General features: G+C 41.1%; 1 protein-coding gene across 1 annotated transcript in view; it reads right to left on the bottom strand.

The window, feature by feature from the left end:
- Window positions 1–18,103, bottom strand: part of tacr1a (tachykinin receptor 1a) — a 33,911-nt gene extending 15,808 nt beyond the window's left edge. The window contains exons 1-2 of the mRNA XM_068310961.1: window positions 17,352–18,103; window positions 2,939–3,133 (exon numbers count right to left, since the gene is read on the bottom strand). Of these exons, the coding sequence (XP_068167062.1) occupies window positions 2,939–3,133; window positions 17,352–17,758 (602 nt within the window). The 5' untranslated portion in view covers window positions 17,759–18,103. The remainder of the gene's footprint in view (window positions 1–2,938; window positions 3,134–17,351) is intronic.
- Window positions 18,104–19,314: the final 1,211 nt, after the last annotated feature.

Here is a 19,314-nt window from a genome sequence, read left to right on the forward strand (position 1 = left end):
TGGTGGCAGCAGGAAAATGCCCAGAAAATCACGAGGGAGCTGATCCTGGGTCAGCCTTAATCACTTTTGTCATTTCCAGCTTCAACAGCAACAGTTCAATGACTTCTGTGTTCTCACTCAGCCCCGAAGTGTCACTGATTATAGTTTCATTAAAAATGTAATAGGTGCAGCAGGCTTTCACATCATGAACAAGGAAATTGCTGCTATGGTGTTGATGGCGAGCTGCATTTCCATGGAGAGAGGCGAGAGAGCCAGTGGAAAGAGAAAAGCGAGAGCGGGCTGGCATTAGAGCAGCGTGAGCACTGAGGCTGATGAGTCGACCGCGCCGTCACCAGAGCTGCCATCAGAGCTGTTGCCGAGAGTCTGAGTGCTGCACAAGTGCGTCATTGCGTGGGGATTTTTTCTGCTTGCAAGTATTTGGTAGGCATTTGTGGAGGTCCATCTGCTCCTCAGCCTTCATGTGTCCAACACCCAGATTGATAAAAAAAGATAGAAGTAAGACGTTGGAGGCTAGCGGGGTTGATGCATTATGTTAATAAATCCATTCCACTCATAGGGGTTGGTTGAAAACACACTGCTTTTAAATGAGGAAGTTATAACTTGACATTGTTATAGCACAGTTATAACACAGTTATGACAATCCATCCTGGAAAATGTGTTTTAGTGATAAAATAGCAGCATCTTTAGAAACAGTTTATTCACTAGATGCTTTATTCAACCTGGATGATTGGACGGAAATGAAGGAATATGTTGTTATATAACTGTGTTATAACTTTGCTTTAACTGTGTTATGACAATGCTGTGCTTTTTATTCCATGACAAAATAAATGAAGGAATTAAAAGCACAACATTGTTTATAACACAGTTATAACATTGTTACAACACAGGCATAACAATGCTGTGCTTTTTATTCCTTCATCTTTGTCCAGTCAACCACGTTGAGGAAAACAAAAATTGTATAAACTGTTTCTAAAGATGTTCTTAGTGATATTTTAGCACTAAAACACATTCTTTTATAACAAAGAGGACACAATTCTGAAAGCAGGTATTGTTGGGAGCTGCTATCCAATTCTAGGTCTTTGTACAGTTTTGAAGTTGTACCATTTAACATTAAGCTTGGAGGATTTATCATGTTTTTTGAAAGCAGCCTCAGGGGTTTATCTGGAGCAGCCAGGATTCTGTGTGCAGAGAGAAGATTATCACCGGCGCTCCGGTAACAATACAGGCCTCCTGTCTGACTGTAGATCACAGGGTGAGGAGAGGAGGAGAGGCTGGTGATGTTTCCTCAGGATCACTAGTGTTAGTGTGTAGTCACTAGTGTGGTACGACAGGCCTTGGATTCTATTTTAGCAGCTGAAGAAAGATGATATCTGGAGGAAAGGTGACCAGTCAACCCTGAGCTACCAGACCGGGGTCTCAGACACCTCAATCAGTCTTAATGCTTGTCTTAGCCTTCTATAACCTACTGGATTACAGACATTCTGTCTGACAAGACTCTCACCAAAGTCAAATGGTACTTAGGGTTTAAAAGATGAGGACGTCCGCTGTGCAGAATGATGTGAGAACAGGCTTCGACACTAAAAGGATATTTTACTCCTTCACCTGCAGAAAGTTCCTCAGTGATTCCCTTCAGTCTGAGGTTTCGAGGATGGTTTCAACAGTCTAGAACTTAGAGGACGTAGAATATCATTTTAAGAATTATTTTGCAGATGATTAAACTTTTTCCAGCTCTAATCTGACATCATTCATTCATTCATCTTCAGCTTTTTTGCTGTGATCTACCTGTAATATACCCCACCACTGCTGTTGATCCATATTTTAGTTTTGGCTAGCTGTCCTGGCTGGATGATGTGCAGCAGCACTGGAGAACTTCACCACACACACCACTTAAAGCCTTGTTCTACTGCACAAGTGTCAAACTCAATGCCCGGGGGCCAAATATGGCCCTCCACATCATGTTATATGGCCCACGAGAGCATAAAAGATCAGAGTGTCTAAAAATAAATTGGTCAAAAGTGTGCTTTGACCAAAAACTACATTTCCCACAATGCAGTAATTCAGCCGATTTTAACTGACAAAACCATCTTTAACAAAGTTAACGTCCTAACTTGTCTTTGATGTTATTTTTCTTTATTGATTGATAGTTTGATCCTTGATTGATGGAGTTCTGTGGGTTTAATAGCCTGACAAATGAAAAGGATTTATGTTAGAACAGAGAAACAAACAAACATGTTTTTTCTGTCTAACTGTAATGTTTGGAACTAGAATAAGTAATTCAGATATTTAACATTAAGGAGTAGTTACATTTAGTTACATTACATTGAGTTACGTTTAGTTACTTTTATTAGTTACATCTGGCTCTTTGAGGACAGCCGTTATGCTGATGTTTCTTCCAATCATCCCATTGACTTTTAATGCCTGTCCTCATGTTAATGAGATAACATTTGTGTGAAAAGGCCACTAAGAATGATTTATCAGAGATGAATTGTTGTGTCGCCTCCATTCGCTGCTAGAATCCTAAATATTCTACTGAAAACGAACTAGACATAAGCGTTTATGGGAGGAAAAACTAAAACTAAAAATGATTTATGAATGTCAGAGTATTAGTTATTAAAATGCCACCACTTTTTATCTTGGTAGTCGTGGCAATAGTAGCATTAAACACGGAAAATGAAGGGCGGAGTGAGTCTACAATCAAATCTAATTTCTTTTCTCCAGCCTAGAGCTGATTTATTCCCCTGTCAGTGGAGGAAGAGCACGCATCCCCCTCTGACGTTCAATTTATTCACAACAAAGCTCAAAACACTTCCGTGCTTTTCAGCGGCGCGCTCCCATTTACGCCGAACACAAACAACATCCCCCTACATTTGCTGTCGATTCAGAGGCAATTAACGCCGCTTGTTGACTGTTTGAATCGCTTCTTCTCAGAGACACTCACATCTTTTTGAAGTCGCAGAGCGTGTATTCGGGCCAGTCGATGTAGCACACCACCCGGCCGGGCAGCTGGTCGGTGGTGGAGTAGTAGTACTGAGGGAAGGCCAGCAGCAGGGCCAGCACCCAGATCACCCCCACCACCACCTTGGTCTCTGTGGACGACATGCGCTGCTGCAGGGGGTGGATGATGGCCATGTACCTGCAGGGGTGGAAGGAGAAGACAGGTGAATGTTGGGGAGCGGCACCTGAAGGACCTCAGGCCCAGATCAGGAATTAGACTCCACCTCTGAATCAGAATCGCTTGTAGAAAGAGGTTTCTATCAATGTCTGTCTCAAATCTGATTGTGATTTTAGATGGAAATCTGTTCCCTGAGCTCAATAAAAACATTTGAAAAGCAAACATTAACAACCTGCTACAGTGGCAATAATATTACAAACGGAAAACATGTTGTCATCTACGTCTGATGATTCTGAACAGTCGTCAGTTTGAGACGGGACTCCATCCAGTCTCCTCTGCAAAGGTCCATGATCACAATAGCCCAATGGTCAAGTACAACTTGACGGTTGTGGAGGGTTGACCGTGGTATCATCTTGGGCACAGGTGTGAAACTAAAGGCCTGGGGGCCAAATGTGGCCCTCCACATCATTTTATGTGACAGCATAAAAGGTTAGAGTGTCAGAGTGTCAATATCCTAACTTGTGTTCAGGACATTGACACTCTTGGCGACAGCTATCACAACCAACAGGGTGGTTTTGTTAAATTGGTTCAATCTGGTTAAACTGGTGTCTCCACCAGACAGAGAGATGTAGGGGTTGGGATACAGCAACCAAAGAAAGAGGATAGTCGTCCTGTGGCCATTTCCCAAAAATGTTTATTGGGGTGCAGTACCAGAGTGTGTGGATATACTGTAGGTGTCTGGGCAGTGTTGAGAGCAGTTGGGACGTGTTTTGTTCAGTGAGGTGAGTCCTGTGGATAATTTGTATTGTATTAGTGGTAGCTTGGTATTTTTGGTCGTGATAAAGGTAATTTTGCAGACTTCGGTCCAGAAATCGGCATCGTAGAGATAGAGTGGTCTGATTACCATTGGCAGATGGTGGACTCATACTGGTCTCTGTCTCTTTCAATATCTCATAGGCATTAGATATTAACTTTTTTGAAGATGATATGTTAATACGTTTTGAGATAGTTCTAAATTGGGTGTTGGATATTTATTTTGGATTTGTTGATTTTATATGCAGGTATTGTAAGAAGCGTTCGTTACTGATGTCAAGTTTCTGGAGCATATCTGCAAATGTGGAGAATCTACCATCAATAAGAAAGTGTTGTAGATGTGTAATGTTTTTGTTTTCCAAAGTGCAGAAATTAAGTACCATGTAAATTCACATATATTCATGTTAATATCAATGTAAATAGACATATTTATGTTAATAACCATGTAAATACACTTATATTCATGTTAATATCAATGTAAATAGACATACCTATGTTAATAACTATGCAAATACACATATATTCATGTTAATAGCCATGTAAATACACATATATTCATGAAAATATTCATTTAAATACACATATACTCATGTAATTAACCATGCAACTACACATATAAATATTCAGGTAAATAACCAAATTATTAACCAAATAACCAAGTTATTCTCCCAGCGTTAAATAGTCTCTGATGAGTTATTAAAGTAAAAATCTGGTTTTGTTCAGTGGTTTTCCTGTTTCATGGTGGTTCTCAGCTGCTGCTCATCTTGTGGATTATATTATATTATATTATATTATATTATATTATATTATATTATATTACATTACAGTGGTACCTCTACTTACGAATGTCTCTACTTACGAAATTTTCTACTTACGAAATTTCTCATCAGAAAAGTATTACCTCTAGTTATGAAAGAAATTTCGACTTACGTAAAGTAAAAATACAGTATGGGCTGATGCTCGCAGCTCCCACAGGTTCCTGAATGCACCATTCGCATAGCTGCTCTGCCATTGGCTATTACCTAGTATCTTCCTGGCATCCCATTGGCTAAGAGGGACCTCTGTGTGGAGCTAGATCGGTGTCTATGCAGCGTCATCGTCATTCGGCTCTCGACCCATGAGGTGTTCTGATAGTTTTCCGTAAATATATTAACTTTTAGAGTATTCACTATGGACCCCAAGAAAGTGACGGAGAAAAGAGGAAAAGAAAAGACGAAGAAAAGAGGTTTTTTGTCCGTACAAACAAAGCAAGAGATGATAGAAAAGCCTGAAAAAGGGACGCATTTGGTTGATCTCACCAAAGAATATGGCCGTAATGCATCTACAATCACCACGTTATTAAAACAAAAGGACGTTTAAGGAGTTTAAGGCATCTCGTGGGTGGTTGGAGAAGTTCAGAAGGAGGACTGGAATTCACTCTGTTGTTCATGGGGGGGCAAGAGGGCATAAACCAAAAAGGGCAAAAAACAATGAGGACAGCAGTTAAAAGGTAAATGACTGTCATTTTTATTCTTTATTCTCTTTATTCTTTGTTTTTTACATTATGCACAACTCTCATTTATTGTGTAATAATCTAATCGTAACATGTATTTGTTACATGCTTTGATGCATTTTTATGCTTTATAAAACATTTATGTCTGAATTTTAGGGGGCTTGGGACAGATTAGGGCATTTGCATGGAAAACGCGTCTCTACTGACGAAATTTTCTACTTATGTAATTTCTTCCGGAACCAATTAATTTCGTAAGTAGAGGTACCACTGTATATTAAATTATATTATATTATATTATATTATATTATATTATATTATATTATATTATATTATGTCATATTACATTATATTATAACAGATGAGCAAAGATTTAAGATGTCCGATTTTTAAAAAATGACCACGATCTGTTTTGGTAACTGTCGGAGAAAATGTCGTATTTACACTTAGTGTGTGGTTCATAAATCTATCAGAAAGACTGCAGCAGCCTGTAAATCATCTGTAACTGAACAAACTAGACCTGTACAGATTTGCTGGCTGGTCTGATGGCTGACGCGAGGAAGAGGATGGAAGATGAAGGGTCGTACAGATGGAGGTTCGCTGTGAGATATAACCAGTTATTTGAATCTTTCATGTTCGTGCCAAAAACTCTCATTGCTGTAAGAGCCATAAACTTAAAATGGAACAACCTGCAGATGCAATTATTCACACCCTCGCCCACACACCTGCATCTGAGACATTCAAAAGGATTCTTCCACACATAGGAAAACCACGGCTAAAAGATTTCCCTTTCTGGATGCTTTTTTTATTGGATCGTAAAATTGTGCTTCTGTTCTCTGTGCGACAGGAAAAAAAAACCCACTATGAAGATGGAGACTTCCTGTCAGATGACTTCCTTCTGTGTGTGAGAGAAATCATTTCAAATTGCCATAATCGTTCTCCTAATCAGAGACATGATGGAGCGCATGAATTACTTAAAATGACCCTGCATCATTTACACCCCGCCTCAGCAGGAGGAAAAAAAAACAGCTCCAGTAATTCATCTCAGGTCATCCAGATTAAAATTCAGCACAGGTATGATTGTCTTTAATCCCGTTAAATGGTGTTTTTTCATCCCGTTCAATAACCTGTAGAATTGATCAGTTTATGTGTCAGCTCCCTTGATTCTATCCTGGGAAAAAAAGGTCAAGTTAAAAGCTTAATCCCACTAATAAGTTAAACTAATCAGATAAATGGAGCCCCCCCCCGTGATCGCACCATAGACAATACGACGTCGGTGGACCCCCAGGGGTCTGCTGAAGATGCTTTGACTCAAACGGCACCGGCTGCGTGTGGCCGTCCTCCGTCTGTGAGTGGCCCCCGGCTGCTGATGTCAAAATCAAACACACCTACAGAGGACGGCGGTCTGCTCACATTTCAGCCAAAATCCTCCGCCCCCCCGCTGGTGAATACTCACTGCGCTCAGGTTTCACACATCCTGGACGCCAGACGCCACACAGCAGAGGCAAACTGGCAATTTTAAGAATGATGGCAAATCCGGTTTATGCACAAAGGTCCCCAACAGAATCTGCTCTTATTTACAATGGGAGCTGTTATTTTCAGAAATGTCACGTATGAAGATGAAGAAGATGAATACTTTAATAATCCCAAGGGGAAATTATTATTATTACAGCTATACTTTATTATTATTATTATTATTATAAAGTTTATTCTACGACAGAATTCTGAAAAGCAACCCGAAGGAAAACTTTGACTTGGTTAAATAAATATATTTTCATGGAAGCTTGAAATGGGACTTGGTCTGGATCTGTTTGAACTGCCAAAATAAACGTTGCTTTAAAATATTTCATTTGATGATGTTATGTTAAATCCAAGACTATGTGCAGAATGTGAAACTAACCAGGACTTTTCAGACTTTTCAGTTTGCTTCAGCCCAAAAATTGCAAAGGTCGAAGGTCCAGGTCTAACACAGTTCTGGTCCAGTGAACATCAGCTATCTCAGCATGATCAAACTGAACCATGGTTCAGTCCATTTACAGTGGTAGCGCTCTGTCTGGGATGGGTCAGAATGTCAGACCAATTACAGGTTACAGAAAGACAAAAGAAAAATTATGAAGAGGTAAAAACTGAGTCGTAGTAACGCACCGAGAGGAAGGGATTGTATTTAATAAGGATGTGAAGAAATCAAAAGTAGATTAGAGAGTAGAGTAGAACTTATTGATTCCTTAAGGAGGTTCTATCAGGGAAATTAATTTCTCCATTGCTTTACAAACAGCACAGTGAGTACACAAAACACAGGAAAAGCACACAGAAAGCACCAGCACAGACAGTAGTACAACACCAAATACACGCAAAAACCTTGAAAGTGTAATCAATAGGTAAATGAGATGCTGGTAACAAGGTTTAGTGGCCTCATCATGTCTGGGATGGAGTTATATTTGTGTTGATATCTTGCAATTATGGCCCTGTGCTGAACTGGCGTCTCATTCTGGGTGTACCCTGCCTCTGGCCTGTAGACAGCTGCGACCCGTATCTCAGACAATCAACTGAAAGTTGGATCATTTAGTGTTCATGAACGAACAAATGAATGAATGAATGAATGAATGAATGAATGAATGAAAGACTCTTAAAATTGGAAAAGATACTGAAAAGATATTTGGTATTTAATTAACATGACTCCACTATTGTTTTTATTTTATATCTGCCTACATTTACGTTAGATAAGCTAAGATAATTCTTTATTCGTCCCACGGTGGGGAAATTTATGTCATCACAGCAGCAGCATTGAGATATAGTTATGAATATAGAATTTACACTTTACAACCTTCACTACACATGTTGCTGCTCATGTCGGCATCAGAATACCTAGTCAGAACCCGTCCAGGTGGAAAGCTAACATTAAAACCTGATTTAAAAACCGCCATCAGTGCCAAGCAGCCACTCTCATAAAGAGCAGAAATATAAAATGAAGGTGAAATCATAAAAACTCATTGCTTCACCTCAAATTGTCAGGGGAGAGGGAAGGAAACCACCCTAACGGAGACGACTGGAACAATAAATCCACCAATAATAGGTGTATACTAATACCAGTAATTTGATTTTCTCTAACAGACACACAAAAGTATTATAACACATGCAGGGTTTGAGCTCGACTGATCCCCTAATCGCTTGGTCCCTCTGTGATTTTAGAACGATTGGAACCAATGGAAACCTGATTTTTGGGAAATGGAAAATCGGAAAAGAAAAAGGCAATAAATCCCTGAGGGCAGGTTCATTTCTAAGGCTTCAGCTCAGCTGTAAGAAATCCTGACAAAGATTCGCTTTGCTTTGCAGACTGACATTCAAACCCCGTCTCACTTCTCGTCTAATTTTCACTCTCTCAGTTTGAAGCTGTTTCTTTCTGTTTAACTTGTCCGTCTGCAAAGAGAGAATAATTTAAAGTGAAGCTTCTTGAGCCAGACTCAATATTAAGACTTTTATTAAATGCTTAAATTACCACAAACCAAGCTCTCTGCAGACTAATGTCTTCTTACATGGACCATCTCTCTCCTCCTAACGCTGGATTGCAGGAGGAGACGCGCACCTCCAATTATCCACATGGAACACCACGAGGCTCCAGGAGAGACACGGTGATCAAGAAGCAGACGGCCAAAGCCACAGATCAAATCGCCTGCCTTCAAGCGTTTTAGACTCTTTTTTTTTTCCTCTCCAAATTGAATCTGAAAGAAAACGCCGGTGATTTGATCATGAATCTGTTCAGCGGTTTATTCCTCTCAGGGCCTCGGTGCTGTGGAGAAGGTTAAGTAAAACGCTATCAGCAGGTGTGTGTGTGTGTGTGTGTGTGTGTGTGTGTGTGTGTGTGTGTGTGTGCGTGCATGTGTGTGTGTGATGGGTTATTGAAAAATTGCCGCAGCTGTTTCCATGACTGTTGACATGCATACATATGACTCCTTCAGCTCCTTCAATTTCATCAACAAAGGAGGCGACGCCGCTGTGTCCTGTTAGAACCAGTACCCACCTGCACACTGTGTGTGTGTGTGTGTGTGTGTGTGTGTGTGTGTGTGTGTGTGTGTGTGTGTGTATTTTGTCTCTTGAGGAAGAACATTGAGCCCATTGTCATGAAAATAACCCAGCAAAATAAGAATGAGCGACTCTGGTTGCTGATCATTCAAAGAGTAACTGGATGGAACACGTGTCAAACTCAAGGCCCGGGGGCCAAAAGTGGCCCTCCACATCATTTTATGTTGCCCGCGAGAGCATAAAAGGTCAGAGTGTCTAAAAATAAACAGGTCAAAAGTGTGCTTTGACCAAAAACTACATTTCCCATAATGCAGTAATTCAGCCTATGTAACTAATAAATGTAACTAAATGTAACTCAATGTAATATAAAATACATGTAACTACTCCTTAATGTTAAATAACTCGGAATGTATTACTTATTCAAGTTACAAACAAAAACATGTTTGTAACTTGAATAATTTACAAACACTAAACACTGACACAACACTAAGGAGTAGTTACATTTAGTTACATTACACTGAGTTACATTTAGTTACATTTATTAGTTACATCAGGCCCTCTGAGGAGAGCCGTGATGCTGATGTGGCCCCCAGTGAAAATGAGTTTGAGTCTGTTCCTGTAAATGTCAGTGGTTATGTCGTCTCCGTTAACGCTTTATAACGTATCAATAATTTAAGATGATTAGTTTAATAGAGTTGAATCAGGATTCTTGACATTTGGATTAAGTGGTTGCTTAATAAGGTGCAGCAAATCTGATTGGCTGCAGACGCAACTTCAAAGCGTCAAGATACAGATTTAATCGTCTGTTGATGAGCTCCAACGTCTGTGAGGAGAATCTAGAAGTGTGTGTGTGTGTGTGTGTGTGTGTGTGTGTGTGTGTGTGTGTGTGTGTGTGTGTGTGTGTGTGTGTGTGTGTGTGTGTATGTCCTGCGTCCTTCCACTCGTGACTCCCAGAGCGACGCTGGGGAGACAGTTCTGGTTCTGGATCTGGATCTGGGTCTGGGTCTGGGTCTGGGTCTCCTGTAAAACTCATTCCCTACTCAGCCTCCCTCTCCGTTGATTAAACCAAATGTAGTCGACACAAAATCTAATCTAAGACATGAGCATATAGAGAAAATTAAAATTACTTATTAAAGTACACAATTAAATATAAAAGACGTTCCAGGTAATGAAAACCAAGTTAAAAACAGAAACACAATTAGATTCAGAATGAGATCAGTTCTGAAACAATTCAAGAAGCCAACTAACTTAATTCTATCATTCTAAACACAAGAGACAGACGTGACGCTCCATTAAAGGAATGAATGATTCCCTTAATGGAGGATCATTCATTCACTCATTCATTCATTCATTCATTCATTCATTCATTCATTCATTCATTCATTCATTCATTCATCGTTTTGGATATCAGACGTTGAAATAAAGGTCGTGGGTGTTGCTGGAGCGACTACCAGTCGGAATTGTTGTCGGAAGCAGGAATTGTTGCCACTATTAAAAGGTTTTTTTCCCCCCAACTCGACAAAGAAGTTTGAGACTGACAGAAGCAGCGGTCGAACGAGCTTCACAGTGGATGGAGAGAGAGAAAGAGGACATTTAAACCTAACAAAGTAATAAAAAGAAAAAAACATCAAGCATTTTTTCTTTATATTTGGATGTAACAGATTTAATTTCTCGACTGAAAAATATTCTGACGTTACTGGTATCATCAGCTTAACTTGCAAAAAACAATTCCCACACACAACCTGCAAAATGTCATCTGTAATCGACTTTTTCCTCTAGAGGAAAAAATGACATGATTGCAGTTATTGTTCAGTCATTTTGTTTCTATATTTTCTTTTTCTTACATTATTATCAGCATATTTTCATTTGTGCAAATGAGTGGTTGATACATTTACAATGACATTAAAGTAAACTAAACATTAAATAACCATAAAACACATACTAATGTTCTACCAAAGCCACACAACAGCTCATACATCTTGCAGGGCAGTGAATACAACACAATGAAATATTTCTTAGTCATTTGTCCATCTTGAGTGATTGGATTGTTCCTTGATGGTAGCTTTGTTTATTTATGTTTCAACCTCCAACATTAATTCCTGGGTCATTCTCAGTGTTCTAATTATACTTTCTGTGTACAAATTCAATAGACATGGTGATAAGACACAGCCTTGATGCACTCCTCTCTTGATTTTTATCTCTATGGTATATTCCAACTATTTTCCAGGCTGATGAAAGCTTTCTGTCTCCAATAAAACATTTTAATAAATACAATAATCAGGCACTTTATTGGTTTTTATGACTCACTCTGTCAAAGGAACTCCACCAGACAAATTGTTTGAACCTGAAATTCAACAGAATGTGTTTTTACATGTGTAGTTTTCCAACATTAATAACTAAATAAATTGCTCATGATTGGGGAAATGCCTCAAACATCATTGAAAACCTAAAATTTACAAAGAAAATTCACTAAGAGTAGAAATACTGGTGTCTGAATGGAAACCGATGCACCTGTGGGGTAGAGACTTGAGGCGTATTCTTCTTCCTGCCACATTCCGGTCACATCCTGTCCTCCCGCTGTTGTGGAAATGCATTCTTCCTATTCTCAGGTGCAGAGCATGAATTATAAAAAGAACCAGAAAAGGCACAGCTTCCCACGATACCCCTCTGAGGACAACGGCTGGAGGAGGGAGAGGAGGAAGGGGGCAATCGAAGGAAGGAGGTGGGAGAGCTGTAGAATGAAAACTGTTCCTGGTATCAAAAGGAAATACTTTGAAAACTCAATTCTCACACATTGCAGTGATCCCAATCCCATTGTTCATGTAACTCATGCATTATTTACTGGAATGTCTTCATTTCTCTACATCCCCAAAGCAGGAAAATCAATTTGTCTGAACCTGCACAGATTAAATATGCATCAAACTTGTTATTTGATGACTTAAACCTTAAACATTGTTTACTGCTCCAAAATGTTGGTCCATTTGTGTTGTGACTGAGGCCTGAAGCAGGTAGAAATAACCAGTCCAGACAATCCCTCTCTTGTTTTTAGGTGGGGTGGGGGTGGGGGTGGGGGGGGCAGGTGAGTGGTCGCAGAGCTGGAGGCTTGTCATGGCCTTGGCTAACACTTTATTATCAACAATTCCCATTAAGGACACTAATATCTATCATCAATCTGCAACACTCAGCACACTATACTTATACTGAAGTACTTCCCACAATGCAGTTCAGTATAGGTATATACTGTATATGTCTGTATATGTCTAAGAGAACTGCTGCCAACTGTCTCCTGTTGGCTTATTAACATTTATAGTAATAATAATAATAATAATAATTATTATTATTATTATTACAATACCTATATAATAATAATATACCAAAATAATAATAATAATAATAATAATAATAATAATCCTTTTTTCATTCATTTTCCAACCCGCTTAATCCGCTAACGCAGGTCGTGGGGGAGCCGGTGCCTATCCCAGCAGTCTCAGGGCGTGAGGCGGGGGACACTCCGGGCACGACGCCAGTGTACCGCGGAGCCACATAGAAACAAACAAGCATTCACACACACACTCATTCCTACGGTGAATTTGGGACCAGCCAATCAACCTGAAGCGCCTGCTTTTGGAGGTGGGAGGAAGCCGGAGAACCCGGAGAGAACCCACGCAGACACGGGGAGAACATGCGAACTCCGCACAGAGCGGGACTCGAACCCGGGTCCGCCGTGTTGTGAGGCGGCAGCGCTAACCACTGCGCCACCGAGCCGCTTATTATTATTATTATTATTATTATTATTATTATTATTATTATTATTATTATTATTATTATTATTATTATTATTATATATTTTCTATTTATATATTCTTGATGGGATATTTATTTATTACTCTTTCTATGTGGTGTTGTACTGCTTTTTATGTGCTGGTGCTTTCTGTGTGCTTTTTCTGTGTTTTGTGTACTTACTGTGCTGTCTTACTGTGAAATTAATTTCTCTGATGGAACCTCCTTAAGGGATAAATAGTTATACTCTACTCTACTCTACTCTACTCTACTCTACTCTACTGTACTCTACTGTACTCAGCGTGTGCTTCATTGATGGAAAGAAGGGTAAAGTGCCTTGCCCAAAGACTCAACAAATGACTATGGGGGAGTGGGAATCGAGCTGATCCTTGAATCATTGGACGACCCGATCTACCACTGATCCACAGCAGCATCACAACAGCTGTTTACCCCATTAATCAGTTACTAGCATTTAAAACTGCAGCCATGAGCATCTTAACATTTAAGAGCTTGATTATAAATGAGTCAACAGCAAAGACTTTTCTCCACCGCCCAACCTAAACGTTTCTCTAATTAATAGCTTCTACTTCATTTATACGGCCTGAGTGATACATTTATTAGTACAAGTGCCATTGGTTGTAATTAATAAACTGATACATGAGACACCTCCTTAGAAAGTGGCTCTTTAATATGTCAATTTGAGTGTGTGTGTGTGTGTGTGTGTGTGTGTGTGTGTGTGTGTGTGTGTGTGTGTGTGTGTGTGTGTGTGTGTGTGTGTGTGTGTGTGTGTGTGTGTGTGTGTGTGTGTGTGTGTGTGTGTGTTTGTGTGAGTTTGAACAGACTCAGACAGATCTCAGGTGTTATCCTGGAATCTGATGGAGCCAATCCTCCACTTTCGGGGTCATGACCCCTGATGCTCCAGTCACCCCTGGAACCACTTTGACCTCCACATCCTCCAGTTGCTCCTTCAGCCCCTAGTGATGCTACATCATTCCTTGTGATGCTACAGTCAGCTGGTCTCACCACATCTATCACCGACGGGTTGACGGAGAGTCGGGTAATTCCAATCCACACTTGGCACAGATGTTCCCGGCCACTTGGTTATGCCTCTCAGTATAAGCTTCTCTCTTCCACCCTCACTATATTTCATATTTTCACCCCAGGCTCAGCATTTCATTGCCTGCAGGGATATGTTGAGGATGTGACAAAGAAACTTTAAACTTGTTATACCGAGGGACTGAAAGCACAACCGATAGCTTTCATGATGTGAATGGATTCTTCTGGATCCATCAGTCACCATGTTAATAAATACACTTTATAACTATGTATAGTTCATTTGTGGAATGTAGTATGTTTTAATATGTGCTATAGAAACAATGTCACTATTATTATTATTATTATTCATTCATTCATTTTCGAACCCGCTTAATCCGCAAACGCAGGTCGCAGGGGAGCCGGCGCGTATCCCGGCAGTCTCAGGGCGTGAGGCGGGGGACACTCCGGGCACGACGCCACCGCGGAGTATTATTATTATTATTATTATTATTATTATTATTATTATATTACTATTATTACTATTATAATTCTAATTCTAATTCTAATTATAATTATAATTATAATTATAATTATAATTATAATTATTATTATTATTATTATTAGTAGTAGTAGTAGTAGTAGTAGTAGTAGTATCATTAGTATTATTACAATTATTGTCATTATCATTTTTTAAAATTTTTTATTATTATGTTATTATTATTACCCCGGGCTGTCAGGTGTATTGGTGTTCTCTATATTAAACTCAGATGTCAGTAGCCCTACGCTGCACAGTAACATTTAATGTTCTGTCAAAGTTTCTCCTTTCGCTCCATAAAAGCTCCTTTGGAATGAAATAACCGCTGCCACAGATGACGGGTGTTTTTCTCTAACATCTTAGCTTCTCTTTATCTGCAGCGTAAGAACAGAGTCTGGGTCCACCACTGTCCATCATGTCCAACAAGATCATCTCCTGACAAACTGCAGGAGCGGGCGGGGGGGGGCACATTTACAGATAGGGGGGTGTTCTGAGCAGCAGCACTAATTCTGTCTCACTGATTATTCTTTATTGATGACCTGCTAATTGACTTGACTTGTACGGCATATACATTAGATATTAGATAAGTGATTCATCTTGTGCAATCAGCCTAATCAAGAGCATCTTTGCTGTCTGAGCACCCCCACCCCCAACCCCCCAACCCCCTGCTCATCCTGAATGATCAGTTCAAGCATGAAGGCAGAAGAGAAGTGATTATCAGTGATTATCAGAAGCTATCAGTGGCAACCGGAAATTTAATGGAGAAAAAACTAGTTATAAACAGGACAATGAGCTGCTGGTCAGAGGCTCCACAGCTGCTGGGAAATTATTTTACCGCAGAAAAGTTTGTAAAAACATACTGTATGTTTGTACAAGATGAATCTAATGACAGTTTTTTCTCTGAGGAAAAGAATAACATTCATAGTAGGGAGTGAAATGGTACAAGTTTTGCAAAATCACTCCGACACGAGGGGATGTGATTAGACCATAATCACCATTAAAGAAAGCACAGAGCAGCGTTTACTGTGATGATGATGGTCCGGCCATTGTATTATCTCCCCACTCCATGTGTCACTGATTATAAGCATATTTTCAATGGTTGGAATGTTTCTCGACTGACGCTTTAATATATTTAAATAACTTCGTGCTTCATGATCAGGGCTGGGCAGGAAATGACTCATCCTATCACACTTTAGGTTTTATGGTTCAACTCTTTCCCAATTTTTTTTACCTACCACGTGACAGCAAAGGTCAGGTAAGATCGTATAACCTTCTTTAATACACCACAACCATGATCACATTTTTACAACCTTGAAAGCAGATAAACCAGCATTTTCTTTCTCACTTTGATCACTAAAATATTAGTTACCTGCAGCATAAATCAGGTGTAAATCACATTCTGATTGAGCGATATACCTGCAGTTAGAGGTACGGCAGGCCGTTATTGGTTGAGGGGAAGAGGTGTCAAGACAAAAGAAGTCGCTCCAAAGATCCGCTCTTATCATCCCAGAGGCACACACACTCATAAAGATTCAGTCCAGGCATTTCATCCCATTTCCATTCAGCCTCATTGTCACAAACAGACATCCAGTTGATGAATAGGGTTCCCTAAAGACGTGACTGTTCATTGAAAGGATGAGACACCATCAATATGCACACGTAACTCCCCCCAGCCACACCTTTTCTAAGCAAAATCGAGATGGGAAACTTTCTCAAACAACCCAACAAATCCTTCAGTGTCTACATCTACAGGCTTCTATCTTAAGGAGGAACAAGCTCCTCACATCACTGAGAACACAACTCTAGGTCACCTTTTATTGATTTTAAATTAAAATGCATTCAATTATCACCTTTTTTTAAAGAATCCATTGAGGGAGAATGTGTTTTCTGTCTCAAAAGAAGTCATTCTGTTCATCCAAATCCCACTGATTTAATCTGAAGCCTACAGATTACATAGTCCTACTGGAGGAAGAACAGAAATCTGTCAAATCTGGGCATCCTTTTAATTGTTTTGGGGAACCTTCTTCAGAAAAACATCCAAAGTATCCCAGCATCATGAGATGAGTGCGTTTATTTGTAGGGTTTTCTCTTCAAAGGGGATCCAATATAGAATTTCCTGTTCTATCCATTCGGTTCTATGCAGTGCTCTCAATATATTAAGAATATATTCAATTTTCGATATAATATATTCATTGATTTGGAGAGAAATGTAAAAGATTTCACTCATTTATAATCTATCTCATATTTAATCTATTTTAAAACTTTTTTCATATATAAATCAAATTGTATTATAAGAAATTGAGAAAATTAAAGGCTTTTGGGTGCGCCTTATAGTACGAGAAAATACTGTAATTGCTGTGAACCAATAGATTTCAAAATAGGGATCCGTGGGCTTCTATTTTGGGGTCTGCAGCAAAATGTAAATGCTATCTAAACTAAAATGCCATACATACATGAGCACAATGATGTTATTGCAGTGTTTTGATAATGGATTGAAATATTTATCAGTGATAATAAATATTCAAAACACCTCCGATCTGCGCTCCAAACGTTTACGCGCGGCTCACCTGTCCAGGGCGATGGCGGTCATCGAGTAGATGGAGGCGAACACAGCCGCGATGGGGAAGAAGTTGTGGAAGCGGCAGTAGACCAGACCGAAGTACCACTCGTTGTGCACGGCGTAGATGAAGTTGATGACCGTGTTGAAGGCGGACATGGAGGCTTCCGCGAACGCCAGGTTCAGGAGGAAATAGTTGGTGACGGTCCTCATGCGTTTATGGGCCATTATAATCCAGATGACTGTCAGATTACCCACAACTGACACTATCACTATGCAGCTGTACGCGATGGCCCAAAGGACGATTCTCCAGACTGGCTGCACAAACTGGTTCCAGTACTCGGTCCCGTTGTTGGTGTCGTTGGAGCCGACGTTCAAATTCGAGGCAAGATTGGTGATGTTAAATAAAGGATCCATTTTTACTGTTGAAGACCGAAAGTCATATTAAAACCACCAAAAATAGATTTAATTGATTACATATCGGGGTGAAGGATCCTGGTGCCAAGTATGAACATTCAAAGTTTCCATGCAGCTTCTCCGACACATCCTCGGGTGGAAGCGGGGAGATGTTCTCCTGGAGTCCGCCCTGCTGGAGCAGGAGACCCGGGCGTGAATGTTTCGGTCCCAGTCTGTTCCTGTGTGTTCATCAGTGACGCTTTTCTCCGTGCGTAAAATAGAAAACGCGCCTTTTTGCGCACCGAGCCAGCCTGTGTTCCGCTCCCCGGTCAGCGTGTCTGCGCTCCGCGGTTCTCCCCCAGCCGTTCTGCGCTCTCCTCCTGCGCCTCTGCTCCCACCGAGCAGCTGCTGGGGTTTAAGGACAGAGAAGCACCGGTCCGAGGGGCGGGTCCGTCAGGGGGGAGGAGGAGAGGAGGAGGAGAGGAGGAGGACAAGGAGGAAGAGGAGGAGGAGGAAGAAGAGGAGGAGGAGGAGGAGGAGGAAGAGGAGGAGGAGAGGGAAGAGGAGGAGGAGGTGGAGGAGGAGGAGGAGGAAGAGGAGGAGGAAGAGGAGGAGGAAGAGGAGGAGGAGGTGGAGGAGGTGGAGAGGAGGAGGAGGAGGAAGAGGAGGAGGAGGAGGAGGAAGAGGAGGAGGAAGAGGAGGAGGAAGAGTAGGAGGAGGAGGAGGAGGAGGAAGAGGAGAAGGAAGAGGAGGAGGAGGTGGAGGAGGTGGAGGAGGAGGAAGAGGAGGAGGAGGAGGAAGAGGAGGAGGAGGAGGAGGAGGAGGAAGAGGAGGAGGAGGAGGAGGAGGAGGAAGAGGAGGAGGAGAGGGAAGAGGAGGAGGAGGTGGAGGAGGAGGAGGAGGAAGAGGAGGAGGAAGAGGAGGAGGAAGAGGAGGAGGAGGTGGAGGAGGTGGAGAGGAGGAGGAGGAGGAAGAGGAGGAGGAGGAGGAGGAAGAGGAGGAGGAAGAGGAGGAGGAAGAGTAGGAGGAGGAGGAGGAGGAGGAAGAGGAGAAGGAAGAGGAGGAGGAGGTGGAGGAGGTGGAGGAGGAGGAAGAGGAGGAGGAGGAGGAAGAGGAGGAGGAGGAGGAGGAGGAGGAAGAGGAGGAGGAGGAGGAGGAGGAGGAGGAGGAAGAGGAGGAGTAGGAGGAGGAGGAGGAGGAAGAGGAGGAGGAGAGGGAAGAGGAGGAGGAGGAGGAGGAGGAGGAGGAGGAAGAGGAGGAGGAGGAAGAGGAGGAGGAGGTGGAGGAGGAGGAGGAATAGGAGGAGGAGGAGGAGGAGGACAGGTGAGGCTTCATTCACCTTCACTCCGCGTGGGAAGCTGCGTGGATTTAACACGAATGAATGAAGTGAACTGATTCCATTTACTGTGACGTCTCTGACCAACAGTCCAACGGGGTCAGGAAGGAAACATTAGTGGTACCAGCGGAAAGAATGAATACTAATAATAATCCCATTACTACTACTACTACTATTACTACCACTACTACTACTACTATTACTACTATTACTACTATTATTACTACTACTACTACTATTA

Source organism: Antennarius striatus, chromosome 3 (assembly GCF_040054535.1).
Source record: "Antennarius striatus isolate MH-2024 chromosome 3, ASM4005453v1, whole genome shotgun sequence".
NCBI classification, from domain to species: Eukaryota; Metazoa; Chordata; class Actinopteri; order Lophiiformes; family Antennariidae; genus Antennarius; species Antennarius striatus.